Source organism: Narcine bancroftii, chromosome 2 (genome assembly GCF_036971445.1).
Source record: "Narcine bancroftii isolate sNarBan1 chromosome 2, sNarBan1.hap1, whole genome shotgun sequence".
Taxonomy (NCBI): Eukaryota; Metazoa; Chordata; class Chondrichthyes; order Torpediniformes; family Narcinidae; genus Narcine; species Narcine bancroftii.
In genome coordinates this window covers 90,077,311-90,105,070 of record NC_091470.1, presented here as the reverse complement: position 1 = coordinate 90,105,070, position 27,760 = coordinate 90,077,311, and the positions used below count along the sequence as shown (strand labels likewise).

Genomic DNA, 27,760 nt, shown 5'->3' with positions numbered 1-27,760 from the left:
CTTGGCTCCACAGAGAAAAATGCTTGCTCTGATAACTTTGCCTCATAAGACACGTTCTGCAATGCAGGCAACATCCTGATAAATCTCCTTTACACTCGCTTCAGAGCTTCCACGCCTTTCGTGTAATGAGGCAACAAGAACCGAACACAATATTCCAAGTGTGGTTTCACTAGAGTTTTATCGAGCTGCAACATCACCTCATGACTCATGAACTCAATCTCCCGACTAATGAAGCCCAGTATATGATAAACATTTTTAACTGTCCGATCAACCTGCGGGGCAACCTTGAGTGATCTATGGATTTGGACCCCAAGGTCTCTCTGTTCTTCCACACGGTTATGTATCCTGCCATTAACCATGTACTCTGCCTTCAAGTTTGACCTTACAAAATTAATCATACTGAACCCAAAAGCAAACTGAGCTTTCTGTTCTAACACCTCTTCTAACACCCTCCCTCCTCTCCACTTTCCAGAGGGACTGTTCTGTGACTCCTTTGTCCACTCTCCCTCCCCACCAATCATCCCTTGTCATCTACCCCTCTAATGGCAAGATATTCCACATGCCCACACCACCATTCGGGCCCTAAACAGTCCTTCCAAGTGAAGGTTCAGTTCACTTGTGAACCTGCAGGAGTCATCTACTCCATCCATTGCTCCCATTGAGGTTTCCTTTGCATTGGAGATGTTCATCGTTGCAGGGATCCATTTTTACAGACATGATAGAGTGGGAGGAGTGTAAGGGGAAGGGTAGGAACATAGGAAGTAGGAACAGGAGTAGGCCAAAAATGGCCCATCGAGCCTGCTCCGCCATTCAATACAATCATGGCTGATCTAATCTATGACCTACTATGACCTAACTCCACCTACCTGCCTTCTCCCCATATCCCTTAATTGCTCTATCATGTAAAAATTTATCTAACCGAATTTTAAATATGTTTAATGAGGCATCCTCAACCACTTCCCTGGTTAGAGAATTCCAAACATTCACTACTCTCTGGGAAAAACTATTTTTCCTCATCTCTGACCTAAATCTACTCCCCCGAATCTTGAGACTGTGTCTTCTCGTTTTAGTTTCCCCGGCCAGCTCAAAAAACTTTCCTAGATCTATCCTATCCTATATGTTTCTATAAGATCTCCTCTCATTCTTCTGAACTCGTGCGAATACTTGGTTAGCACATCAGAGAACTAGGAATTGCACCTCAGAGAAAATATCACAATTGTGCTCAGACACGGCAGAACAGAGGGCTCATCTACTGAGGCTATATGAGGGAAGGTGAGGAATGGGGAATGTATGCCAGCATCTCTGTTCTGTGGACACCCTTCAAATCTGAAATTGTTCACTCTTGTCCAGGACGCTCCTACCATGAGGAACAACCTTTCTTCATCTACTCTGTCCTTGCCTTTCAACATTCAAACTGTTTCAATGAGATGCCCCCTCATTTTTCTAAATTTCAACAAATACAGACCAAGAGCTGACATATAGCAACCCTTTAATTCATGGATTAATCCTAGTTAACCTTCTTTGATCTCTTTCAAACCTCTGAACATCTTTTCTCAAATGAGGAGCCCAAAACTGCTCACAATACACAGTGAGGTCTCATCAGTGTCTTTTAAAGCCTCAACATCACATCCCTGCTCTGATATTCTGATATTCTATTCTTCTTGAAATGAACGCCAGCGTTGCATTTGCTGTTTTTACCACTGACTCCACCTGCAAATTTACCATCAGGTCTCCCATGTCGCTTTGGATCTGGGTATTTTCAACATTTTCTCTATTTCAAAAATATTCTGTCCATTTATTTTTTTTCAACCAAAGTGCATAACTGTATAATTTCCAACATTTTATTTCACTTGCCACTTCACTGCCTATTCTCCTAATCGATGTTTCTCTGCGGTTTCCTCAACACTACTTCTCCAGTTACTTTCGTATCATTTGAAAACTTGGTTCACTGGCAACAGTGGCGGAGGCAGGGACAATAGGATATTTTAAGAGGTGTGGTGAATGTCTGCCAAGCTGCCTGTCTCCCCTCTGGTGAGCCTTGCTTTACTAACATTGGCTGTGCATTATCTCTACTGTTAAGGACACTCACCTTGGGTATAACTGTGTATACATCTATTGTCTTTCATTACTGTATCATGAGTTTCTGCTAATAAAAGCCATGATTATTGTTTGACCACATCGTCTTTGTCTACTTCATCAACTGGCACTTCAAGAGGCTATTAGGTAGGGACATGGAATTGAGAAAAATGGAGGATTATGCAGTGGGGAAACTCTAGGCAGTTGCTAGAGTTGGTTACTGGGCTGAAAGGCCTGTACTATGCGACACATTTCTATGCCTTTTTTAAAGATATCCACTATGGTAACAGGCCCTTCCTGCCCACAAGTCCATGCCACTCAATTTACACCCAATTGACCTACAACCTTGGTATGTTTTGAAGGGTGGGAGGAAACCGGAGCACCCGGAGAAACCCACACTGACACATGGGAGAACAAACAAACTCCTTACAGACAGCGTACGATTTGAACCCTAGTAGCTGGCATTGTTACAGCATCGCGCTAACCACTACACTAACCGCCAGAGTTCCCTCTTCTCATACAGAGAATATTTAAAAGATACTTCATGAAGAATTCCTGTTCCTGAACAGACCATTCCGACTCATGGATGTTCCCTGTCCGTACACTCCCACGCCCCACCACATCCCCACTCCCCACGGAGGGATCCTAAGGTAAAGCTTTGCCATTACCTGTGGATCTGCAGGTCGAACTGGATGGTCCTCCTGTCGCCACGTAGCCGGTGGGCTGAGAATCTGAATCCTCCTGAGATCTGAAGGAGAGAGAGGGGGTGGGGTGGCATGAGATATTTTTGGAGGGGGCATCCTCTCTCACAGGATTCATTTCACCCTTCCCATCAGAGAGAAGAAGGGTAGTCACCTCAGAGTGTATATCTCCCCGTCGCCATCAACTTACTGGGTGTCACAAGTAAAACACAAAGGTCTGCAGATACCGTGGATGAAGTAAAAACACACAATGCTGGAGAAAGTCAGCAGGTCAAACAATAGCAAAGCTAAAAATAGATCACCAATGATTTGGGCTTCAGCCCTTCATCAAGGTATGGAAAAATGTCGGTAGGTATCCAAATAAAAGGGTGGGGGGTGGCATGGACACAAAGGCAGGAGGTAATAGGTGGAGAAGGAAGAGAGGGAACAACAGCAAGCAGGGGGAGGGGGGATAGCTGGATGGATGGAGGGGGAAGGGGATGGAGAGCTGAACAAAAGAAGGGAAGGTGGGGGTGGGGTGGGGAAAGGGAGAGCAGGTTAGCAAAAACAGGAGGAGTTGATTTTAATGCCATCTGGTTGGAGAGAGTCCAGATGAAAACTCAGGTGTGGTTCTTCCAATTTGCGGGTGGTCTTGGTGGGACAGTACATGAGGCTATGGACAGACATGTGAGTGTGGCAGTGGGACACAGAACTGAAATGGTGGGCTGCTGGGAGGTCAAAGTGCATGATTGTCACTGGTACGGACAGAACGAAGATGCTGAGCAAAGTGATCTCCTAAACTCTGATGTAGAGAAGGCCACAAAGGGAGCAGTAAATCAATCCTATGGATACACAGGTGAAGTGTTGCTTCACTTGAGAGGCCTGTTTGGGGTCCCAGTCTGTGGTGAAGGAGGAGGTGTGGGTGCAAATTTGGCACCTCTTGCAGCCAGCCAAGGGTGGAAGGCGGGGGCTATTTGGTAGGGATGCATGCGTGCACAAAGGTGTCACGGAGGGAACAGTCCATATGGAAGGCAGTGGGGGATGGGGGCGAAGAAGGAAAGGTTCATCTGTTGTGAGTGCTGGAAATTCTGAAGGATAATGTGTTGAATGAAGAGGCTTAAGGGATGCTAAGTGAGAACAAGGGGAATTCTGTGTTTGCTGCATCTGTAGGAAGAGGAGACCACGGCAGATGCGTGGGAAATGGAAGAGATGCGGGTGAGGGTTGAGTTGATGATGGTAGAGGGGAAGTCATGTTGGTGGAAGAAGGCAGACATTTCAGAAGTTCTGGATTGGAGGACGTCATCATGGGGACAGATGTGGCGGAGATGGAGAAATTATGATAAGGGAATAAAATACTTGCAGGGGACAGGGTGTGAAAAATGTAGTAAAGAGATCTGGGAGTTGAGGAGCAGAGGGATCTGGGAGTTGCGGAGCAGAGGGACATGGGAGTTGCGGAGCAGAGGGACCTGGGAGTTGCGGAGCAGAGGGACCTGGGAGTTGCGGAGCAGAGGGACCTGGGAGTTGCGGAGCAGAGGGACCTGGGAGTTGCGGAGCAGAGGGACCTGGGAGTTGCGGAGCAGAGGGACCTGGGAGTTGCGGAGCAGAGGGACCTGGGAGTTGCGGAGCAGAGGGACCTGGGAGTTCTGGAGCAGAGGGACCTGGGAGTTGCGGAGCAGAGGGACCTGGGAGTTGCGGAGCAGAGGGACCTGGGAGTTGCGGAGCAGAGGGACCTGGGAGTTGCGGAGCAGAGGGACCTGGGAGTTGCGGAGCAGAGGGACCTGGGAGTTGCGGAGCAGAGGGACCTGGGAGTTGCGGAGCAGAGGGACCTGGGAGTTGCGGAGCAGAGGGACCTGGGAGTTCTGGAGCAGAGGGACCTGGGAGTTGCGGAGCAGAGGGACCTGGGAGTTGCGGAGCAGAGGGACCTGGGAGTTGCGGAGCAGAGGGACCTGGGAGTTGCGGAGCAGAGGGACCTGGGAGTTGCGGAGCAGAGGGACCTGGGAGTTGCGGAGCAGAGGGACCTGGGAGTTGCGGAGCAGAGGGACCTGGGAGTTGCGGACCAGAGGGACCTGGGAGTTGCGGAGCAGAGGGACCTGTGAGTTGCGGAGCAGAGGGACCTGGGAGTTGCGGAGCAGAGGGACCTGGGAGTTGCGGAGCAGAGGGACCTGGGAGTTGCGGAGCAGAGGGACCTGGGAGTTGCGGAGCAGAGGGACCTGGGAGTTGCGGAGCAGAGGGACCTGGGAGTTGCGGAGCAGAGGGACCTGGGAGTTGCGGAGCAGAGGGACCTGGGAGTTGCGGAGCAGAGGGACCTGGGAGTTCTGGAGCAGAGGGACCTGGGAGTTGCGGAGCAGAGGGACCTGTGAGTTGCGGAGCAGAGGGACCTGGGAGTTCTGGAGCAGAGGGACCTGGGAGTTGCGGAGCAGAGGGATCTTGGAGTTGTGGAGCAGAGGGATCTGGGAGTTGTGGAGCAGAGGGATCTGGGAGTTGTGGAACAGAGGGATCTGGGTGTTGTGGAGCAGAGGGATCTGGGAGTTGCGGACCAGAGGGACCTGGGAGTTGCGGAGCAGAGGGACCTGGGAGTTGCGGAGCAGAGGGACCTGGGAGTTGCGGAGCAGAGGGATCTTGGAGTTGTGGAGCAGAGGGATCTGGGAGTTGTGGAGCAGAGGGACCTGGGAGTTGCGGAGCAGAGGGACCTGGGAGTTGCGGAGCAGAGGGACCTGGGAGTTGCGGACCAGAGGGACCTGGGAGTTGCGGAGCAGAGGGACCTGGGAGTTGCGGAGCAGAGGGACCTGGGAGTTGCGGAGCAGAGGGACCTGGGAGTTGCGGAGCAGAGGGACCTGGGAGTTGCGGAGCAGAGGGACCTGGGAGTTGCGGAGCAGAGGGACCTGGGAGTTGCGGAGCAGAGGGACCTGGGAGTTGCGGAGCAGAGGGACCTGGGAGTTGCGGAGCAGAGGGACCTGGGAGTTGCGGAGCAGAGGGACCTGGGAGTTCTGGAGCAGAGGGACCTGGGAGTTGCGGAGCAGAGGGACCTGTGAGTTGCGGAGCAGAGGGACCTGGGAGTTCTGGAGCAGAGGGACCTGGGAGTTGCGGAGCAGAGGGATCTTGGAGTTGTGGAGCAGAGGGATCTGGGAGTTGTGGAGCAGAGGGATCTGGGAGTTGTGGAACAGAGGGATCTGGGTGTTGTGGAGCAGAGGGATCTGGGAGTTGTGGAGCAGAGGGATCTGGGAGTTGTGGCGCAGAGGAATCTGGGAGTTGTGGCGCAGAGGAATCTGGGAGTTGTGGCGCAGAGGAATCTGGGAGTTGTGCAGCAGAGGGATCTGGGAGTTGTGCAGCAGAGGGATGGGAGTTGTGCAGCAGAGGGATCTGGGAGTTGTAGAGCAGAGCGATCTGGGAGTTGTGCAGCAGAGGGATCTAGTGGATGCTTTGAGGTCAGAAAGCTCTGGAGGTCAGGATTGAATTGGGTTGCAGGAGCATTGAGGAAGCGTTTGAACTCCTGCAAATGGGGATAGTTTAAGTTCAATCACTCCCAGCTTACTCGCTTTGGATTGTGAGTCTGTTAGCTCCTGTGTCAAGGTCTCTGCTAAGTTGTGCTAGACTGAGGTCCAGTCCTTCACTGGTGAACAAGAAGTAATTGCCGTACAGCAGGGAAGCAACCATTTGCTCCACCCCAACATTAGCAGGGATTAGAGGAGCAAATGTTTATCCCTGGATGTTAGGGAAAGCTGGAAACAAATTGGAGGAGCATGGGCAAGGAGTTTGCATCATCATTAAGCATGGGTGAGGTCCTGGATGACTGGGGTGTTGGGGGGCAGGGCTGGTGGTGGGGGGGCTACTGTGACTTTTCATTTAAGAAGATATCTGTACAAGGAAGGGAGGAAAGTTTAACGGAGACATTAGGGATTTTTTTACCCAAAGTTGTGGGTGCTTGGAATGCATTGTCATGGGTGGTTGTGGAGGCTGGAACATCAGCGGCCAATAAGACACATGGATGCAAAAAACAATAGAGGGTTATGAGGTAGGGAGTTTTTTTTATATGGTATTTATGGGTCGGCACAAGATCATGGTCTGAAGGGCCTGTTCTGTGCTGTAAAGACATAGGAGCAGAAATAGGCCATTCAGCCGATCGAGTCTGCTCTGCCATAAGTTGAGCCATTCCCAAACATGGCCCCACATCCTTTGATACCCTGCCTATTCAGATACTTATCAATCGCTGCCTTATATACACACAGCCTGGCCTCTACAGCTCCCCATGGTAGCAAATTCCAGAGGTTCACCACTCTCTGGCAAAAGAAATTCCTCTTCCTCTGTTGTAAATGGATGCCTTTGATCCTTAAGTTATGTCCTCTTGTCCTTGACTCCCCTACCATGGGAATCAACTTTGCCACATTTAATCTGTCCAGGCCTTTCAACATTGAAAATGCTCCTATGAGGACCCCCCACCACCCCCCCCCTCCATTCTTTTGAACTCATGGAGTACAGTCCAAGATTCGTCACGTTCCTCAAACACTTAATTTTTCATGTCAGAAATAATTCCTGTAAATCTTCTCTGAACCCTTGCATTGCTCGGATATCCTTTCTTAAATAAGAAGCCCAACTCTACCGTGTATTCCAAGTGCAGTCTCACTAGTGCCTTATAAAGCCAGATCAAATCCCTGCTGTTCTATTCTATTTCTCAATATGACTGCCAGCATTGCATTCAACACCACCAACCCAGCTTGGAGGTTAACCTTTAGGGTGTCCTGCACAAGGACTCCCATGTCCCTTTGTACTTCCAGATTTTGAATTTTCTCCCCATCTAAATTATATTCTGCCTCTTTTTCTAGTGTAAGCTGCCAATGGAAACAACCTCCCAGCCTCTACCTTGTTGATTGATTCCACTCTCCGATCTCTCCTTTAGCCGCAAACCCTTCTTCCATCTAGGGTTGATTCCCTCTCCATACCTGGAGTTCAACTGGTGAAGCTTTTCCTCAGTCCTTTGAAAGTCTGCACATGCTTCCTCCTTCAGACAATGACAACTATAGAACATTACAGCAAAGAAACAGGCCCTCTGGCCCTTCTAATCTGTGCCAAACTATTATTCCGCATAGTCCAAATAACCTGCATCCTGTCCATAGCCCTCCATATCCCTCCCATCCATGTACCTGTCCAAATTATTCTTATATTAAAATTGAACACACGTTCACTATTTCAGCTGGAATCTCATTCCACACTCCCACTACTCTCTGTGTGAAAAAGTTTCCCCCATTGTTCCCCTATATTTTTCCCCTTTCACCCTTAACCCATGTCTTCTGGTTTGTAACTCATCAATCTAGAGTGGAAAAAGCCTACCTATTTTTTACTGTCTATACCCTTACCTCCAAGGGAATAGAAGTCTGGGCAACATCCTAATAAATCTTTTCTCCATTCCTTCAATCTTATTGACATCTGTCCTGCAGTTAAGTGCCCAAAACTGCACCCAATATTCCAAATTTGGCCTCACCAACTTTACCTTAACATCCTACCTCCTATACTCAATTATTTGACATATTAAGGCCAATATGCCAAAAGCTCTCTTTGCAATCCTATTTACATGTGATGCCACCTTCAGGGAATTATGTATTTGTATTCCCAGATCCCTCTGTTCTACCTCACTACTCAGTGCCCTACCATTTACTGTGTATGTGCTTTCTTGCTTTGTCACACTTGTTGACATTAAATCCTATCTCCCATTTTTCAACTCCAGTTAGTCCAGCTTTGAAAACTTTCCTCACTGTCAACAAAGCCTCCAAACTGTGTGTCATCAGCAAACTTACTGATCCAATTTACCACATTAACATCCAGATCATTGATATAGATGACAAACATCAATGGTCCCATCACTGATCTCTGAGGCAGACCACTAATTAAAGGCCTCCAGTCTGAGAAGCAATCATCCACTACCATTCTCTGGCTTCTCCCATATAGCCAATGGCTGATTCATGAGATGTGCAATCTCATCAAGTACCTGTGCATTTTACAAGAGAATGATCTAGAAACCTCTTGCAGCCACTCAAACACCTCAGCATCATTCCTTACCTCTGCACCAGGCTTCAGGGGGTTACCAAGGTTGCAGACCAAGGTTAGGTTCTCACAGGTACAGCTGAGCAGGGCCATTCCCTGGAACCAAAGAAAGGGAAGGTAAATCCAAATAATCGGCACATACCGGGAGATTGAGGGAAGGTCAGAAAAGCACTGGAAAAACATAGTAGGTCACGCAGCATCTGGAAGAGGGGTCTGGGAGTTGCAAAGCAGAGGGAACTGGGAGTTGTGGAGCGGAGGGATCTGGGAGTTGTGGAGCGGAGGGATCTGGGAGTTGTGGAGCGGAGGGATCTGGGAGTTGTGGAGCGGAGGGATCTGGGAGTTGCAGGGCAGAAGTATCTGGGAGTTGTAGAGCAGAGGGATCTGGGAGTGGCAGAGCAGAGGGATCTGGGAGTTGTAGAGCAGAGGGATCCGGGAGTTGCAGAGCAGAGGGATCTGGGAGTTGTGGAGCAGAGAGATCTGGGAGTTGTGGAGCAGAGGATCTGGAAGTTGTGGAGCAGAGGGTCTGGGAGTTGTAGTGGACAGGTTCTGGGAGTTGTAGTGCAGAGGCTCTAGGAGTTATAGTGCAGAGGCTCTGGGAGTTGTAGTGCAGAGGCTCTGGGAGTTGTAGTGCAGAGGCTCTGGGAGTTGTGGAGCAGAGGCTCTGGGAGTTTTAATGCAGAGAGATCTGGGAGTTGCAGAGCAGAGAGTGCTGGGAATTGTAGAGGGATCAAAGTGTTGTGGAATACATACCCTGTGTATAGTACATGTGTATAGAGAGCCATGATCAGATTCAGATGATATAGACTTGAGGAGAATGGGGAGGCTTGGTGAATTTGGGAGAGGTTGATGATGGTGTTCCTGAATTGTAAGGTCAGATCTATGGCCCCTTTCCTCCACACCTCAACCCTCCATCTCCACTTACCTCATCCCGTACGATTCCGCTGAAGTGTGCCTCTGGGGGCAGGAATGCGTGGAGCTCTGCCTCGTAAGCACCTCCTTCCCCCAGGTTCCGGGCCTGGAAAGTGAGGGTCAGTGGGTTCTCAGCACCGACAAATACTGTGTGGCGGTCCCTGCAAGACAACCACATGTTCATTGGTGTGGGCTGTACGAGGCAGGGCAGCTGGGTGCTGTGGCAGTGGGGTGTGGAGCAGGAAAGTCTGCAGGCATTGTGAACGGAGAATAAACAGAAACGCTGGAGGGCAAGGGAGGAGAGGAGAGGAGGAAGGGGAGGGCAGGGGAAGAGAGAGGGGCAGGAGAAGAGAGAGGGAGGTGCAGGGAAAGGAGAGGATGAGAGGAGGGAGGGGCAAGGGAGGGGAAGGGAGGGAGTGGCAGGATACTAGAGATGGGGAGGAGAGGAGGGGGTGTGGCAGTGGAGGATGTCGGTCAGACGGTCAAGAGAAGGGAGGAGCAAATGAGTGAGGGGGATTTCTGGAGGTTGCAAAGGGATGGGTAGGGGATGGGAAGACAGAGGGATGGGCAGGGGAGGAGGGAGAGGAGGAGGGAGGCAGGGGTGGATTGGAGGGAGGGGCAGAGGGAGCTGAGAAAAGAGGGAGTGATGGGAAGGAGGAGGGAAGGATTGGTAGGTAGAGGAGAGGAAGAAGGAAGGGGAAGATTGGAGGGTGGGGAAGAGAGGAGCAAGGTAGGGGCAGTCCAAGGAGAGGAGGGAGTGGCAAGTGGAGTTGATGGAGGGAAGGGCAGGTGTGGGATCACAGGGTGAGGGTGGGTGAAGGGAAGTCGACCGTTTGGTGAGGGTGAAGGCGAGGGTGGGATGAAGGGAAAGGTGAGGTGGGTGAGGGAGAATGAGGCTATGGGTGTGGGGGAAAGTGAGGTTGGGGTGGGGGGGAAGGTGATGTTGGGCGAGGAGAAGGTGAGTTTGAGGTGAGGGGAAGGTGAGGTTGGGGTGAGGGGAAGGTGAGTTTAAGGTGAGGGGAAGGTGAGGTTGGGGTGAGGGGAAGGTGAGTTTGAGGTGAGGTGGTGAGGTTGGGGTGAGGGGAAGGTGAGGTTGGGTTAAGGGGAAGGTGAGATTGGGTTAAGGGGAAGGTGAGTTTGAGGTGAGGGGAAGGTGAGTTTGAGGTGAGAGGAAGGTGAGGTTGGGGTGAGGGGAGGGTGAGGTTGGGGTGAGGGGAGGGTGAGGTTGGGGTGAGGGGAGGGTGAGGTTGGGGTGAGGGGAGGGTGAGGTTGGGGTGAGGGGAAGGCAAGTGGGTTGAGGGGAAGGTGAGTGTGGGGTGAGGTGGAAGGTGATGGTTGGGTGAAGTAGAAAGAAAGGCTGGAGTGAAGGGAAGGCAAGTGTGAGGTGAGGGTGGGTGAGGGGGAAGAGAGGGTAGGTGAGGGGGAAGGTGAAGGTGGGTGAGGGGAAGGTGAGAGTTTGGTGAGGGGAAGACGAGGGTTTGGTGAGGGGAAGACGAGGGTTTGGTGAGGGTGAAGGAGAGGCTGGGATGAGGGGGTGAGGTAGAAGGTGAGGGAGGGTTAGATGAAGGCAAGGGAGGGTTAGGGGAAGGTGAGGGTAGGGTGAGGGGAAGGTAAGGGTGGGGTGAGGGGAAGGTAAGGGTGGGGTGAGGGGAAGGAGGATAGGTGACGGAGAAGGTGAGGGTGGGATGAGGGGAAGATGAGGGGGATGAGGGGAAGGTGTGGGGGATGAGGGGAAGGTGAGGGGAATGAGGGGAAGGTGAGGGGGATGAGGGGAAGGTGAGGGGAAGGTGAGGGGGATGAGGGGAAGGTAAGGGGATGAGGAGAAGGTGAGGGGGATGAGGGGAAGGTGAGGTAGGGTGAGGGGGAAGGTGAGTATGGGGAGGAGGGTGAAGCTGGGGTAAGGGGAAGTTGAGGGTGGGGAGGGGGAAGGTGATGGTCAGATGAGGGGGGTGAGGGTGGGGAGGGGGGAAGGTGATGGTCGGGTGAGTGGGAGGGTAAGGGTGGCGTGAGGGGATGGTGAGGATGGGGTGAGGGAAGATTAGGGTGGCTTGAGGATGAAGGCGAGGGTGGGTTGAGAGTGATAAGGGGAAAGCAAGGTTGTGGTGAGGGTGAAAGCGAGGGTGGGTGAGGGGAAGGGGAGGTTGCGTGTGTGGGGAAGGTGAGGTTGGGGTGAGGGGAAGGTGAGTGTGGGGTGAGGGGAAGGTGAGTGTGGGGAGGGAGAAGGTGAGGGTGGGTTGTGGATGGTGTGGGTGGGTTGTGGATGGTGTGGGTGGGGTAAGGGGAAGGTAGAAGTATGGTGAGGGTGGAGTGAGGGGGAAGGTAAGGGTAGGGTGAGGGGGAAGCCGAGGGTAGGGTGAGGGGAAGGCAAGGGTAGGGTGAGGGGAAGGCGAGGGTAGGGTGAGGGGGAAGGCGAGGGTGGTGAGGGTGACTTTGACGATGGGTTGGGAAAGCTGAGGGTGGGGTGAGGGGGAAGGTGTGGGTGGGGTTAGGGGAGGCGAGAAAGGTGGATGGAATGGAGGGGACTGGAGAGACGGAGATAGGTGAAGGAGGAGAGAGAGAATAAGCCCAGCATGGTCAGTGCAAACTATTACAGCACAGGGACCCTGTTCAAATCCTCTTCTGTCTGTAAGGAGTTTGTATGTTCATATCATGATTTCCTGCCTCATTCCAGAGACATGTGGGGTTTAACTGGGTTTATTTAATCAGATCATGCTCATGGGCTGGAACGGCCTGATGCTGTGTCATTTAAATTTAGAACATCTGGGTGCCAGATCTTCTATCGTGTTGAAAGTTCGACTTGGCGCAGAATCTAGAAAAGAACAACTTACCCTTGAACAGAGAGGTGAAGGTCTGGAACACAGATGTTGTCATCCCCACATCCCAACTCGATAAAGGCCTGAGGTAAAAGTACAGAGTTCAGATTTATTGACAGAGTACATACATGACAACACATACAACATACAAATTTCCTGTGGCCAGGCAGAATTTCTATTTGTCGGTAGTGCAAAACAACTGTACTCGATAAAGATCAAGATCAAGGTACAAGAGCTGATTGTGGACTTCAGGAGGGGGCAATCAGGAGAGCATGAACTAATCCTTATCAAGTGGTCAGCAGTGGAGATGGTCAAGAACTTCAAATTCCTGTGTGTCAACATCTCCAAGGATCTGTCCTGGAGCCTCCAGATTGATGCAATCACGAAGAACACTTGCCAGTGGTTACATTTCGTGAGGAGTTTGAGGAGATTTGGTTTGTCAGGAAAATTCTTGCAAATTTCTACAGGGTACCATGAAGATCATTCTGATTGGTTATATCATAATTGGACTGGAGGTGCCAATGCACAGGACAGGAAAACTCCAGAGGGTTGTTATCTTGGCCTGTGTCCTCATATACACCAGTCTCCACTCCATCGAGGACATCTACAAGAAGTGGTGTCTTAAAACAAATAGCCTCAAAGACCCCGCACCAAACAGGCCATGCCCTCTTCACTCTGCTACCATTGGGGAAAGGTACAGGAGCCTGAAGACGAAAACTCAGCGGCACAGGGACAGCTTCTTCTCCGGTGCCATCAGATTCCTGAATAATCAATGAACGCACACAACCTCACTTTCTGTTCTTTCTCCACTAATTTAGTTACTTTTTAAAAAATTTTTAATTTTTCACACTATGAACCATACTGACCAAAATACACACAAACATATCCCTCTTGAATATACAGTGTCATTTTCTCCCCTTTTTACCCCCTCCCTTCCCTCCCTCCTTCACCCACCACCCCACCCACTCAACGTTCAACCTATATGATAAATTAAACCCATTAAACAATGTCATCACACAATGAAAATAAACAAGAAATTTGTGTCTTCTACTTTTACATACTGGGTCAGTTCATTTCGTCTTCTCCTTCTGTCATTTTAATTACTTTTAAGTAACTCACAGCAAAATTTGCACGTGATTGTGCCACAAAACCATACATTCCGTGACATGTTCATGACAATAAATCCTGATTCTGATAGAAATGTAAACAAACTGACTGCAAATACTGAGAATGAATATTCAGTAATAAATAATGTGCAAAGTCCTCAGATGAGTCCCTGATTGAGTTTGTCATTGATGAGTCTGACAGTGGAGGGGTAGCAGCTGTTCCTGAACCTGGTGGGGCGACTCTTTTGGCATCTATACCTCTTTCCTGATGGTAGCGGCGAGAACAGGGCATGTTCTGGGTGGCGTGGGTCCTGGATGATTGGTGCTGCTCTCCGACGGCAGTGTTCCCTGTAGATGTTCTTGATGGTGGGGAGGGTTTTGCCTGTGATGTCCTGGGCTGGGCCCACTACCTTTTGCAGGGCTTTATGGTTAGAGCTATTGGTATCTCCATACCAGACCAGGATAGAGCCTGTAAGTACACTTTCAACCACATATTTGTCGAAATTTGCCAGGATTCCTGAAGTCATATCAAACCTCTGTAAACTCCAGAGGATGCAAAGGCGCTGATGTGCCTTCTTCACTATGGCATTCATGTTTTGGGTCCAACAAAGGTTCACCAAAATAGTGACTCCCAGGCATATAAATTTGATCACCCTCTCCACCTCTAATCCACCAATGACCACTGGTCCACAAGGGAGAAATTGGAAATGATAGGGTGGTGAATGACAGATTTCTGAACAGTGAGGAGCCACAGAAAGATCTTGGGCTCCAGGTCCATCAATCCTTCATAGTTGAGAGGGTGGTTAAGAAGACTTCATTGGTCAGGTGATTGAGTTCAAGAGCCGTGAGGTGATGTTGCAGCTCTATAAAAGTCTGTGACCACACTACAAATATTGTGTTCAGTTCTGGTTGCCTTCTTGCAGGAAGGATATCAAAGCTTTGGAGAGAGTGCAAAGGAGATTTACCAGGATGTTGCCTGGATTTGAGAATATTTCTTATGAGGCAAGTTTAACAGATCTAGTATATTTTCTCTGTGGAGCAAAGAAGGATAAAGGTTTCCAAGATTCTGAGAGGCATAGATAAGCAGGACAGCCAGTGCCTTTCACCAGGATGGGAGCAGCAAACACCAGAGGACATTGTTCAAAATGAAGGGAGGAAAGTTTAGGGGAGACATCAGGGATACTTTTTTTTAAAACACAGAGAGTGGTGGGTGTCTGGAATTGTGGTGGAGGCTTGTACAATAGGGGCATTTAAGAGCCTTTTTGATAGACACATAGATCTCAAAGAAATAAAGGTTTGTGGGTGTAAGGGAAGAAAGGGTGAGTTTATTGTGGAGCAGGATCACATTTTAAAGATGTTCAGACACATTTGATATGAGAAAAATAGAGGATTGTGGGAGGGAGGGGGGAAGGGTTAGATTATATGTTAACAGAAGTTGATACAACATTGTGGTCCAAAGGGCCTGTTCTGTGCTGGGAGGTGAGGTTACCTCAGTGCGACCTTGCGCATAGAAGCTTCTAGGGGAACCTACCTCCTGCTGGAGTTGAGTAATGGTGTTGGAGCTGATCATCGGTTGAAGTCCGCCATGTTCACTGGCATTGGTGGTGTCCAGACTGAAATTCAAGGTGATGTGGATGGGCGAGAGTTTGTCTCGGAACTTGTGACCCTCCTGGCAAGAGAGAACCAGGATCCGTCAGTGTCAGAGATGAGCGATTCAAGTCCACCTTCCGGTTCCCAATCTCACCTACCTTTCATCCCAGAAAACTGGATATCTCCAGAACAAATGCCATAGACCATAGGATATAGGAGAAGAACCACGCCACTCCGCCCATCGAATCTGCCTCACTATCTCTGTGAGCTGATCCATTCTCCCACTCAGCCCCGCTCCCTTGCCTTCTCCCTATACCCTGACTATTCAGATGCCTATGCACTAAACACACCCAATAACCTTGCCTCCACTGCTGTGGATGGTAGCAAATTCCACAGCTTCACCACTTTCTAGCTAAAAAAATTCCTCCACATCTCCATTTAAATGGGTACCTTTCAATCCTTGACTCCCCTCTCATGGGAAACAACCTTTTTACATCTACTCTGTCCAGGCCTTTCAACAATAGGGGCAACACAGTTGGTGCAGCAGTTAGCGTAATGTCTTAACAGTGCCAGAGATCAAGTCCACGGTTCGAATTCTGTGCTGTCTGTAAGGAGGCTCCCAACATTCAAAATGTACCGGGGAGCAGCTTAATTGGATGTTAAATGGGTGGCACGTGCTTGTGAGCCGAAATGATCTGTTACCATGCTGTAATGGATTGGGGTTAACCTTTAATTTAATGTTAAACTATATTTCTTTTATAAAAATTCCTTAGAAAAGTGAATTATAATATTGTATCTGTATTCTTAGTAAGTTAGTTGTGGGCTGGTACAGGGTCATACACAGGACACAGCACGTTTACACCATTGTTTTCAGGGAAGAGTGTTCATTCTTGGATTTGCAGTGGCTTGGACAGACAGAGCTAATGGATTTCAAGTGGGTCTTAATTATTCAAGAACTGCTGAAGGAAGCCATCTGTTTGTAATCAACGCCACTTAAGCCTCTTGAACAGAGATGAGGTCAGAGGTTGTTATGGATATGGTATGTCTTTGTGAAAGGAACTAGAATTTTAGTAGAAATAAAACTGATGGTCATGCAGTTTCCAAGAATTGGGACTAACCTTGGTGATGATGATGATGTAATGGTCACACAAATTGGAGAAATATATTACCAAATTCAGACATTTTGAGTCAGTATTTTTTTGGGAAGAGTTCAGTTTGGAGAATACAGAAGTCAAAACCCTGTGACACAGGGGTTGAAACCTTGTGAAGGACCAGGGTTGAGTTACAGTAGCCAGACTTGGCGCTGTTGTTGTGTGTAACCCCTGGAAAAGCGGAACACAGAATCAGTGGCTTTTGAGATAAGGAAGACAACTTTGTTGTCCCTTAGGAAAAGAGGAAAGAATTCTACTGGGTCTATTTTTGCATGGCCACTTTGTTTAACCCTTGTCTGCTTTGTGACCCTTTTGTGGAAGAAGATAACCACATTGTGAGTAAAAAGACCTGAAGACATGATGTTTAAAAGCCATTATAATTATTTCTAAACATTTAAGGATTGACTTTTTGGAGTGGGACTTTAATTACACACACACACAGATTTGCAGTTGCGTATAGAGGGGATAAATTTAGAGTTAAGTTTAGAGTTATCTTGTTAATAGTTTAATAAAAAAAACCTATTATTTTGAATTTGCCATTGTCTGGTGAATTTTCCATTGCTGTTCCTGTGTTAGTGCTAATAAAGTCCCTTTAGTCTGTTACAAGTCCAGAGGACCCCAAAACCCAGCAGCAATAGATATGCACCATGACAAAGAGTTACTAAAACAAAAGTTGCTTTTAATTATCTTTGAACATGAAACTAGAATCAAACTTTAACTTATCTCTCGACTCAGTTAACCTACTTAACCCCTTTCTAATTCTAAGCGCATGTGTGTGTAAGTTCAGCAAAGTTCTTTGGTTCACAGTCCTATCTCACTGGTTGCAGGCAATTCTTGTACTGTGCACAGAAGTTAACATTGATAAAGATCACCAGGCTTTGTTGCTTAACAGGTAAATGGTTAACACTCAGAAAGGGTTCTTATTGGTTTTGAGAGAGTTTTTCTTGTTCCAGGACATTCACCACAGAGTTCCTCTCTGTTTTTCCTAAACCAAGGGAAACACCGGACAGCCACTCTTCTCCTTTGACCAGGCCATCTTCCAAAGATTGCCAGCTTGTCCCTCTAGAACCGATGTTTGTTTCTCCCCTCTCTCACTCCCTGCTCTCTGAGAGCAAAGCCTTTTTTTCCTGCTCTCTGCCTGCAAAGATCACATGACCTTCTGTTCTGTAAGTTCTGTTTTCCAGACAAAGCTGCTACTGCCTGTTGTTACATATTTTGCAAACAACAGTCCATGAGGAGTCTGAGCACTCTTGCAAAAGCTCCTGCAAAAATTCTGTGCTTTCAAGTGTTTGTGTATGACCTGCTCCACCAAACCTTTCCCAAATCATCTCCCAAACACCTCTATATACTCTGTCACAAATCCCAAACAACATTTAAAAGGGTTGTTAGTATGTTTATGTTTAAGAAATATATGTTAAATTTAAATTTTAAAAATCTGAAATTAAAATGTCTCCAAGAAATACCCCCTTTTTCTTCTGAACACCAAGGAGTACAGACCAAGAGCTGTCAAATGTTCCTTGAATGCTAATCCCTTCATTCCAGGAATCATTCTTGTGAATCTTCTCTAAACCTCTCGAATGCCAGCACATTCTTTTTTAAATGATTCTCCAAGTGAGGTCTCAGCAGTATTTTGTAAAGTATCAACATCAGATCTCCATTCTTGTCTCCGATTCCTCTTGAAATGAACGCCAGCATTACATTTGCCTTCTTCACCACTGACTCAACCTGGAGGTTAACATTTAGGATATTCTGCATGGGGTTTCCTAAGTCCTCTTGGAAAAAGCCTCTGTCTATCCACATGATCAATGTCTCTCATCATCATGTACAATCTATCAGGTCACCCCTCATCGCTCCAAGGACAAAAGACTGAGGTCATTCAACCTATCCTCATAAGGTGTGCCCTACAATCCACGCAGCATCCTTGTAAATCTTCTCTGCATGCTGACTATAGTATCCACATCCTTCCTGTAATGAAGTCACCAGATCTGAACACAATATTCCAAGTGGGGTCGATTCAGGTCTTATACAACTGCAACATTATGTCACAGCTCTTAAACTCACTCCCATGGTTAATTAAGGCCAACACACTATACACATTCTTAACAACTCTATCAACATGTGCAGCAGATTTGAGTGTCCTATGCACACAGACCCCAAGATATTTCAGTTATTCTACACTGCTCAGAGTCCTCCCTTTAACATTGTATTGTACCTTCAAATTTGACTAACCAAAATTTACTATTTCACACATATCTGGGTTAAACTCCATCTGCCACTTCTTAGCCCAGCTCTGCATCTTGTCAAAGTTCTTTTGTAATCAATGGCAACCCTTCAGACTATCCATAACACCACCCTCTTTTTGAAAAACCACAAAGAAGAGGTGTCCCAGACAGATCCCTGAAGAATACCACTGGTCACCAACCTCCATGAAGAATACAAACCACCTACAAGCCAACATTGTACCCACAAAATAAGGCCTCACTTCCATATTTTCTGAATGAACCTTGCATGGGGAACCTTATCAAATCTATACACTAAACACTAAAATACACATCATATCCATCACTCTATCTTCATTAATGTTCTTTGTTTGATCCTCAAAGAATTCAGTCAGGCTCATCAGACCCGTCCGCCCCCTGATGAAGCCACGCTGACTATCCCTAATCAGTTTAAGCTTCCTTGAATGCTTGTAATTCCTGACTCTCAGGATCTTCTCTAACAGCTTTCCGACCACTGAAGTATGACTCATAGGTCTATAATTTCCTGGGATATTTCTACTCTGTTTCTTGAAAAGGGGAACAATATTTCCAACCCTCGAATTCTCCAGTATTTTTCCAGTACCCTGTCATGATGCAAAGATCTTCAGCAGTGGCTCAGCAATCTCCTCCCTCGCTTCCCACAGCAGCCTTGGGTAAATCTCACCTGGATCTGGTGACTTATCCAATTTCCTGCTTTTCAAATAGCTCCAGCGCATTGTCTCTCTTAATGTCAACATGCTCAAGCGTTTCAGTCTGCTTTAAGTCATCCTCAAAATTGCTGAAATTCTTTTTTCTTGTGAAAAATATTGTGTATCTATGGTGAAGTAGTAAGACAATGTCTGGACAGGAGAAGCCAGAGAGGGGTGTTGGAAGATGGCTTCTCAGACTGCAGGCCTGGAACTAGTGGTGTGCCTCAGGGATCAGTGTTGGGAGTATTGTTGTTTGTCATCTCTATCATTGATCTGTATGATAATGTGATAAATTGGATCAGCAAGTTTGCAGATGACACTAGGATTGGAGATGGTGTGGACAGCAAAGAAGGTTTTCAAAGCTTGCAGTGGGATCTGGACTAGCTGGAAAATAGGCTGGAAAATTACAGATTGAATTTAATGTAGACAAATGAGGTATGCAATTTTGGAAGGACAAACCAAGGAAAGACAAACAGTAAATGGTAGAGCACAGAGGAGTGCAGCAGAACAATGGGATCTGGGAATGCAGATACATAATTACCTGAAAGTGGAGTAAAAGGTAGATAGGGTTGTAAAGAGAGCTTTTGGGATCTTAGCATTCATAAATCAAACAATTGTGTATAGGAGTTGGGATGTTATGGTAAAGTTGTATAAGACATTGGTGAGGCCAAATTTGGAGTATTGTGTGGAGTTTTGATCATTTAACTGCAACTCCCAGATCCTTCTGCTCCACAACTCCCAAATCCCTCTGCACCACCATACTCTCCATATCCCTACAGTTCATCATCTATCAACCATTCCTCCACACAACAAGGTCCACAGGAACAATCTGCTGAAGAAGAACACTAGCAGAATGCTGGAGAATCACACCAGGATCCTCCCCCATGGATGCTGCCTAACCCACTGAGCCCCTCCAGTAGGTGAAGGACCCTTGAAGCAAATCATCTCTCCCCATGGACCCCAACTGACTGGGTGATCATCAGGCATTGAGGCAGGGGCCCCAAGGGAGAAACAAGGGGACTGGGAAGGTGTGTGATGGGGACCAGGACTCACCAGGAGATAGACGACCACATCACGGCACTCAGTATCTGCGCCATTGGTCAGCCTTATGTTGTCCTCAAAAGACGGCTCCTGGGAATGGAGGAACCGCATGCGTTTTACAGATCCCTTCTGTTTCCGTGCATCCAAATGTAGATCCACCAGGAAACCTGCCCAGAACAAGAGGGAAAGAAGGGACAAAGGTGAACATAGAACGTTCCAGCACAGCACACGTTGTTGCATTGACTGAAAATCAATTCCTTTCCTCCCTTCCTACTTCTATTTTTCTGATATCCATATACCTGTCTAAGAGTCTTTTAAATGCCCCTTTTGTTTCAGCCTCCACCACCACCCCTGGCAAAGTATTACAGGTACCCACAACTCTCTGTGTAAAAAAACTTACCCTTGATCTCTTCCCCAAGCTCTCCACCCTTCACTTTGTACAGATGTCCTCTGGTGTTTCCTACTCCCATCCTGGGAAAAAGACAGTGGCTGTCTATCTTATCTATGCTCTCAGTATTTCATAGACCTCAATTAAGTCACCGCTCATCCTTTTTTATTGCAAAGAGAAAAGGCCAAGCTCTGCTAAACTTGCCTGTTAAGATAGATTCTTCATCCTAGTTAACATCCTAGTGAATCTCCTCTGCACCCTCTCCATAGCTTCCACACCCTTCCTTTATTGAGGTGACCAGTACTGAACACAATATTCCAAGTGTGGTCTCACCAGAGTTTTATCGAGCTGCAACTCTTCAACTCAATCCCCCGACTAATGAAGCCCAGCAGACCATAGACCTTCTTAACTGTCCTACCAACCTGCACGGCGACCTGTAGAGATCTAAGAATGTGGACGGGTATCCTATGATTAAAACTGCACTCTGTCTTCATTTTGACCATCCAAAACTCATCACCTCACACTGAACTCTATTTGCCACTTTTTTACCCAACTTTGCATCCTGTCTATATACTGTTGTAACCCATGGCAGCACTCAACTGTATCCCCAAATCCTCCAACCTTCCAATCATCTGCAAACTTACTGATCCATCCTTCTACTTCTCCCTCCAACTCACAAGCCTGCCTACATCCTGTGCAGAAGGTCAGAATCACAGGAGGAAGAAAGGGAGATGGGGAAGAGAGATGCGGGACAGGAAGTGGGAAAGGGGGAGTGGAATTGGGAAAGGAGGAAGGAAAGGTGAGAGAGGGGGTTGAGGTGTGAGATCAGGAGGGGATGTGAGAGAGTAGGGGGGAAGGGCAGAATGGTAGATGGGGAGTCCGAGGCCAGAGATCAGAAGAGAAGGTTGGGAGGGGAAGGGGAGGTGGAAGGGGGGAGCTGAGAGAGCAAGGAGAAGGGAGGACGTACAAGCCAAGGATGTGAGAGGAGCGAGAGGAGATGGGAGAGAGCAGGGACAAAAATGGGAGAGGGGAAGGGGAGAGGGTATATAATGGGAGAGAGGGGTGAGTGGGAGAGGATGAGGTGGAGAAAAATGAGGGGGAAGGGTGGAGAGGAGTAAGGTGAGCGGGGAAGAGAGAATGGGAGAGGTGGTGTATGTGTGAGGAAAGGAGACAGGAGAGGGGGAGAGGAGGTGGGAGAATGGATATGGAGAGGGGAGTAGGAAGGGAATTGGGAGGGGGAGAGGAGGAGGGGTGAAGACAAGGGGAAGATGAGTAGGGGAAGCAGCAGTGGGAGGGTGAGGAGGGTGGGAGACGAGAAAGGCTGGGAGGGGGAAGGGATAGTGCAGTGGGGAGGTGGGAGGGGAGAGAAGGTGGCTGATGGAGGGGATGGATGGAGGGGAGACAAGGAGAGGCATGGGAAGCAGGCAGGGGAGAGGAAGAGAGGGGAGGGCAGGGGCAAGATGTGGGACTGGAGAGGGGGAAAGGAGGGGAGGGGAAGGGGAATGGGAAGGGAGGCAGAGGGAGAGGAAATGGGGGGGTCAGAGAAAGAGGGTGATGGGGACAGGATAGGGTGGCCCCAGCAAGATTTGGACAGGCCATATGGAAGAACACCCATGGGTTGAAATGGGCAACCTCTGAGGACCACAATGAATTGGCAATAGGCATGATGAAGGAGGCAATTGCAATGGACAGGCCACCTGACAGGATCCAACAGAGTTGGATAGGATGGGGAATAGTGAGCAGCAGGGTGGACGGTTGGAGGGGGTTCTTTGGGGGTCAGCAGAAGGGTGAGAGGTTATTAGGATCATAGGTTGGTAGGGGATGGGGTCGGAGGTGTGTGATTAGAGGAGGGTGGGAGGTCAGATGGGAGGGCCGCTTGGGGCAGGTCAGTGGAGGGGTCACAGAGGTTATTGGTTTCAGAGGTTGGAGGGGTCATGGGTCAGAGGTCATGGATATCGGACCTCAGTGAGGCGTTGGCGTTCAGAGGAGTCTTTAGGAGTCAGACATGGGAACTGTGCTGGCGGTCAGAGAGGATGTGGGGTCAGAGGTTAGTGGTCAATGGGGTTTAGGGTTGGATGGGATGTGAGCATCAGAGGAAATGTAAGGGTCAGAGGGGCTGTGGGGATCAGAGGGGCTGTGGGGATCAGAGGGGCTGTGGGGATCAGAGGGGCTGTGGGGATCAGAGGGGCTGTGGGGATCAGAGGGGCTGTGGGGATCAGAGGGGCTGTGGGGATCAGAGGGGCTGTGGGGATCAGAGGGGCTGTGGGGATCAGAGGGGCTGTGGGGTCATAGGAGATATTTGGGTCAGAGGTGGGGGCTCACCTCGAGCATGATGCCCTACCCCTACACTCACCGATTGATCCAGGAAGGTGCGGTCCAAAGGCACTCAAACAGTAGGTGATGTTGACGCTGTGTCAGGGGGAGAGAGACGAAGGGGGTGAGAAGAACACAGGGAATTTGGACCTCCCCTCCACTTCCCCCCGTAGCAGTCTCCAGGGCCTGGAACGGATGAGGGGCACCACCCCTTCCCTGACCAGCAGCGGCAAGGGAATGATCATGAACAATGCACACCTTGTCAGTAAATTGACTACAGGTCGGTGAATACTCAGCTCACGGGAAGGAGATTGGGAACTTCGTAGAACTATAAGGGAACAACAACCTGAGATATGGCATGGGAAAGACGCAGGAGATGGTGACGCACATTGGGGGAACGGATATCGCAACTCCCTCCACCACGCATCGACAGTTCTGTCGTGGAGAGATGTAGACAGCACAAAGCTCCCTGGTGTGCAACGAACTACTCTGGACCCACAACACCTCCATGTCCCTACATTCCCAGTGCTATATATCCTCAAGAGTTTGATGAGGGCAAGGCTACAGGCCTCCACCTTCACCACCTTCCACAGGAACACCATTGAGAGTGCCCTGTTTGGCTGCATCATGGCATGGACTGTAACTGCAAAGCATTGGACTGGATGTCAAATCAGTGGATCATCAAAGTGGCTGAGAAGATCACTGGGATCTCCGAATAATGACAGTTACCTGGAGATAAATGGAAACTCAGTATCCTGAATGAAGAATGCAATGTGTCAAAATACTTTTTGACTGCCTTTTCGACACAATTATCAAGGTATTATGTACCTGGATGTCGAGATCCCTCTGCCCCACAACTCCCAGACCTCTCTGCCCTACAACTCCCAGATCCTTCTGCCCTACAACTCCCTGATCCCTCTGCCCTACAACTCCCAGATCCCTCTGCCCTACAACTCCCAGATCCCTCTGCCCTACAACTCCCAGATCCCTCTGCCCTACAACTCCCAGATCCCTCTGCCCTACAACTCCCAGATCCCTCTGCCCTACAATTCCCAGATCCCTCTGCCCTACAACTCCCAGATCCCTCTGCCCTACAACTCCCAGATCCCTCTGCCCTACAACTCCCAGACCCCTCTGCCCTACAACTCCCAGACCCCTCTGCCCTACAACTCCGAGACTCCTATTCTACAACTCCCATATCCCTCTGCACTACAACTCTCAGACTCCTCTGCACTACAACTCCTAGAACCCTCTGCCCCACAACTTCCAGATCCCTCTGTTCTACATCTACCAGATCCTCTGCAGTACAACTCATAAATCCTTCTTAAACATCCTGTTACACCATAACATGACCTCCAGAATTTTGTACTCGAAAAACGCCAGGACTTTGACATTTCTGGCTGGGAGGATGGATTTGAAGGCTCTCTGTCTTTCTTGGCACCCAGAGCGAGGTTCTCACCTCCAGGTCCTGGGCAGGGATCGGAAGAGGCCTGTTCCTCACAAGACAAGGTATCAGTGTGGGAGATGCCCAAGTGCACCTACCAGGAAACGTGTGTTTGGTTGACTGTGCAGTACCGCTCGTCAGGGTTGAATACCGAGGGGGTCACCTTCAGGGAGGCGTTAGCACGCACAACAGGCCTGGACCTGGATGGAGAGGCAGAGTGGTCAGTCATGAATGAACCTTGCTTGATGGACAGATAGGGTCAGTAGTGGTCACACCTCTGGTTGAGGGACAGAGTTTGCGGAGGTTTGGTATGACATCAGAAATCCAGGCAGATGTGTGGTGGGAAGTGTGCTGACCGGTTGCATCACAGTCTTGTATGGGGACATCAATACTCCTGAGCGTAAAGTCCGCCATACGATAGTGAAGACAGCCCATGACACACCATCGAGAACATTTCCAGGGAATGCCGCTGTTGGAGAGCAGCAGCACTCATCAAGGATCCACATCACCCAGTACATGCTCTGTTCTCATTGCTACCATCAGGAAAGAGAATCGTACAGATTTGGTATTAAAAATTTTAAAGATGTATTTATTCAAAATAACTTTGCTTCTTTTCAACAATTGTCAGTTAAATTTATACTCTCTAATAGATATTTTTTTTAGATATTTGCAAGTTCGGAATTTTGTTCAGTCTAAATTGAACACTTTCCCCTGAATTGCAGATTTGAATATTTGAGTCAGGGATTATTTCCCCTGGGGAGACAGAAGGATGGCAAGAAGGAAGATGAGGGGAGAGGTGAGGGTGGGGGGGGGGGGGGAGGAGTGAGGGGGGGTTGAGTGGAGGGATGGGGTGGGAAAGGAGCCAGGGGGTGGGATCTCCCCTTGCACCAACCTGTGGACAGAGAGCTCAGGGTGTGGAGGGGCTGAGGGGCAATGAGGGGAGGATCCACCTGGCAGAGATACCTGTACACCAAGTGGGAATAGGAAGAGGGAGTAACTTTCCCCCCCCCCCCACCACTACGGACTAACCTGTAGACGGCAGCTCGGCTCACTCCAAAGGCTCCAACGATAACATCTGAGGAGAGAGGAGGCAAACTGGTGAGAGGGTGCGGCCCGAGAGAGCAAGGGTGGGCAAGAGAGGGTGGACAGCCCGAGGGGGCAAGGCTGGGCGAGTGGAGGTGGTCGGAGGGGATGGGGAGGGGGCAGCTCGAGGCCCAAGGGGTAGGGACAGCTGAGGGGTGGGGGGTCAGCTCGAGGGTAGTAAAAGGGATAGGGAGGATGGGGGGATCACAAAGGGGGTAGTGGCCATCGATTGACCTTTCCCTGCCCCATGACCCCTTTTGCAATCTGAGCCGGGTAGTCGCTCCAGTTGATGTTCATCCCTCCTTCCCTTATGCCCCCTGTCCTGTGAACTCCCATGACCTCCCCCTGACCCTGTCCCACTCACACCCACTTTCTAACTCCTGATGATCCACTGAGGACCAGGTCCATGACCCTCCCTGGGTACCTTGACGTCAACCACTCAATGACTCCCCCACCTCCTGGCACTCCCACACCACCCCAACCTGTTCCTGACCTCCAACTTTTCCATGATATCCATAACCTGACTACCAATTTCCCCACTTGTGACCTTACCTGGGTACCCGTTGAGGTCCAGGTCCGTCGCCCCCCTAACAGAGAACCCGTAGCCCGCCGGGACCTCTCCCTCTGCTGCCCACCGCCCTTCCAAGACCTGGGAAGGTTCCCCACGGAGTCCGCTGGGGCTTCCGTTGTAGACAAAGACCAGCCCTCGGCCTTCCGGCCCGGAATAGGGTGCTCCGACCGCCATGTCTGCAGGGGAGAAGGCAGTAGGTCAGCCCATTGGTTTGACTTGGTCCCTCCCACTGCCTGCAATTCACTAGTCAGCCCTGACCCATCCACATCCTCCTGCCCCATGGAAATATGGCCCTTCCCTCGCATGAGAATGTAACTTCTAAAGTGATAACCAAAGTAAAATCACAGAGAAGATTGCATGGAAGATTTTGATAATTCAGCAAACTTTAACATCTCCAGATTTGGCTAAGGCAGTTAAAGGTTACTAAGCATTGAGTAACGTACACCGATTTCTGATTTATTGTCAGAGTTATTGTCAAGAACTTGTATGACATCACATACAACCCTGAGATTCCTTTATCATGCGGGTACGGCAGAATTGCCACTTATCAGTAGTGCAAAAAAATAAACTGTACACAGTATAATCATGTAAACAATCAAAGGAACAGTAAACTGATAACAAATGTAAATGATCTGACTGTGCAATACATAGAGAACAGAAAAACTCAATAAAGTGCACATGAGAGTCCTTAAATGAGTCCCTGATTGAGTTTGTTGTTGAGGAGTCTGATGGTGGAGGGGTAACAGCTGTTCCTGAACCTGATGGTGTGAGTCTTGTGGCACCTACACCTCTCTCCTGAAGGCAGCAGTGAGAACAGAGCATGTGCTGGGTGATGATTGGTGCTGCTCTCTGACGGCAGCATTTCCCATAGATATTCTCAGTGGTGGTGTGGGTTTTGCCAGTGATATCCTGGGCTGTGTCCAATACCTTTTGGAGGGCTTTATGCTCAGGGGTATTGGTGTCACTTTACCATACCGTGATGCAGACAGTCAGCACACTTTCTACCGCACATCTGCAGAAATTCCCAGGGTTTCTGATGTCATACCAAACCTCTGCATACTCCTGAGGAAGTAGAGGCAGTGACGTGCTTGCTTCACGATGCCATTAGTGGGTTGGGTCTAGGAAAGATCTCCTGAGATAGTGACTCCCAAGAACTTAATTTGCTCACCCTCTCCATCTCTGATTACCCCAATTAACTGGATGACGTACCTCTGGGTTTCCTTCCCTTCAACAATCAGCTCCTTAGTTTTGGTGACCTTGAATATGAGATTGTTGTTGTTACATTATTCACCCAAGTTTTCACTCTCCATCTTGTACGCTGACTCATCCCCTTCCTTTATACAACCCACTACTGTGGTATTGTTAGAAAATTTGTAGATGGTGTTATTGTCATACCAAGCTACACAGTCATAGGTGTAATGTAAGTAGAGCAGGGGGCTAAGAACAGTCTTGAGGTGCTCCGGCACGGATGGTGATTGTGGAGGAGATGTTCTTATTAATCTTCACTGATTGTGGTCTGGAGGTGAGGAAATCCAGGATCGAATTACAAAGTGGGGTGTTAACTCCCAGGTCTTGGAGTTTGCTGATCAGTTTTGAGGGGATGATCATGTTA

General features: G+C 49.0%; 1 protein-coding gene across 3 annotated transcripts in view; it reads right to left on the bottom strand.

The window, feature by feature from the left end:
- The window catches only part of LOC138753888 (integrin alpha-5-like), a 140,545-nt gene that overhangs the window by 16,667 nt on the left and 96,118 nt on the right, over nt 1–27,760 (bottom strand). For 2 of the 3 annotated variants that reach the window (XM_069917431.1, XM_069917430.1), the window contains exons 13-22: nt 26,130–26,324; nt 25,524–25,569; nt 24,593–24,694; nt 23,091–23,146; nt 20,362–20,516; nt 15,152–15,289; nt 12,530–12,597; nt 9,715–9,862; nt 8,808–8,888; nt 2,745–2,824 (exon numbers count right to left, since the gene is read on the bottom strand). In XM_069917431.1, coding sequence (XP_069773532.1) covers nt 2,745–2,824; nt 8,808–8,888; nt 9,715–9,862; nt 12,530–12,597; nt 15,152–15,289; nt 20,362–20,516; nt 23,091–23,146; nt 24,593–24,694; nt 25,524–25,569; nt 26,130–26,324 — 1,069 coding nt within the window. The remainder of the gene's footprint in view (nt 1–2,744; nt 2,825–8,807; nt 8,889–9,714; nt 9,863–12,529; nt 12,598–15,151; nt 15,290–20,361; nt 20,517–23,090; nt 23,147–24,592; nt 24,695–25,523; nt 25,570–26,129; nt 26,325–27,760) is intronic. The other variant, XM_069917432.1, reaches the window with a different exon arrangement.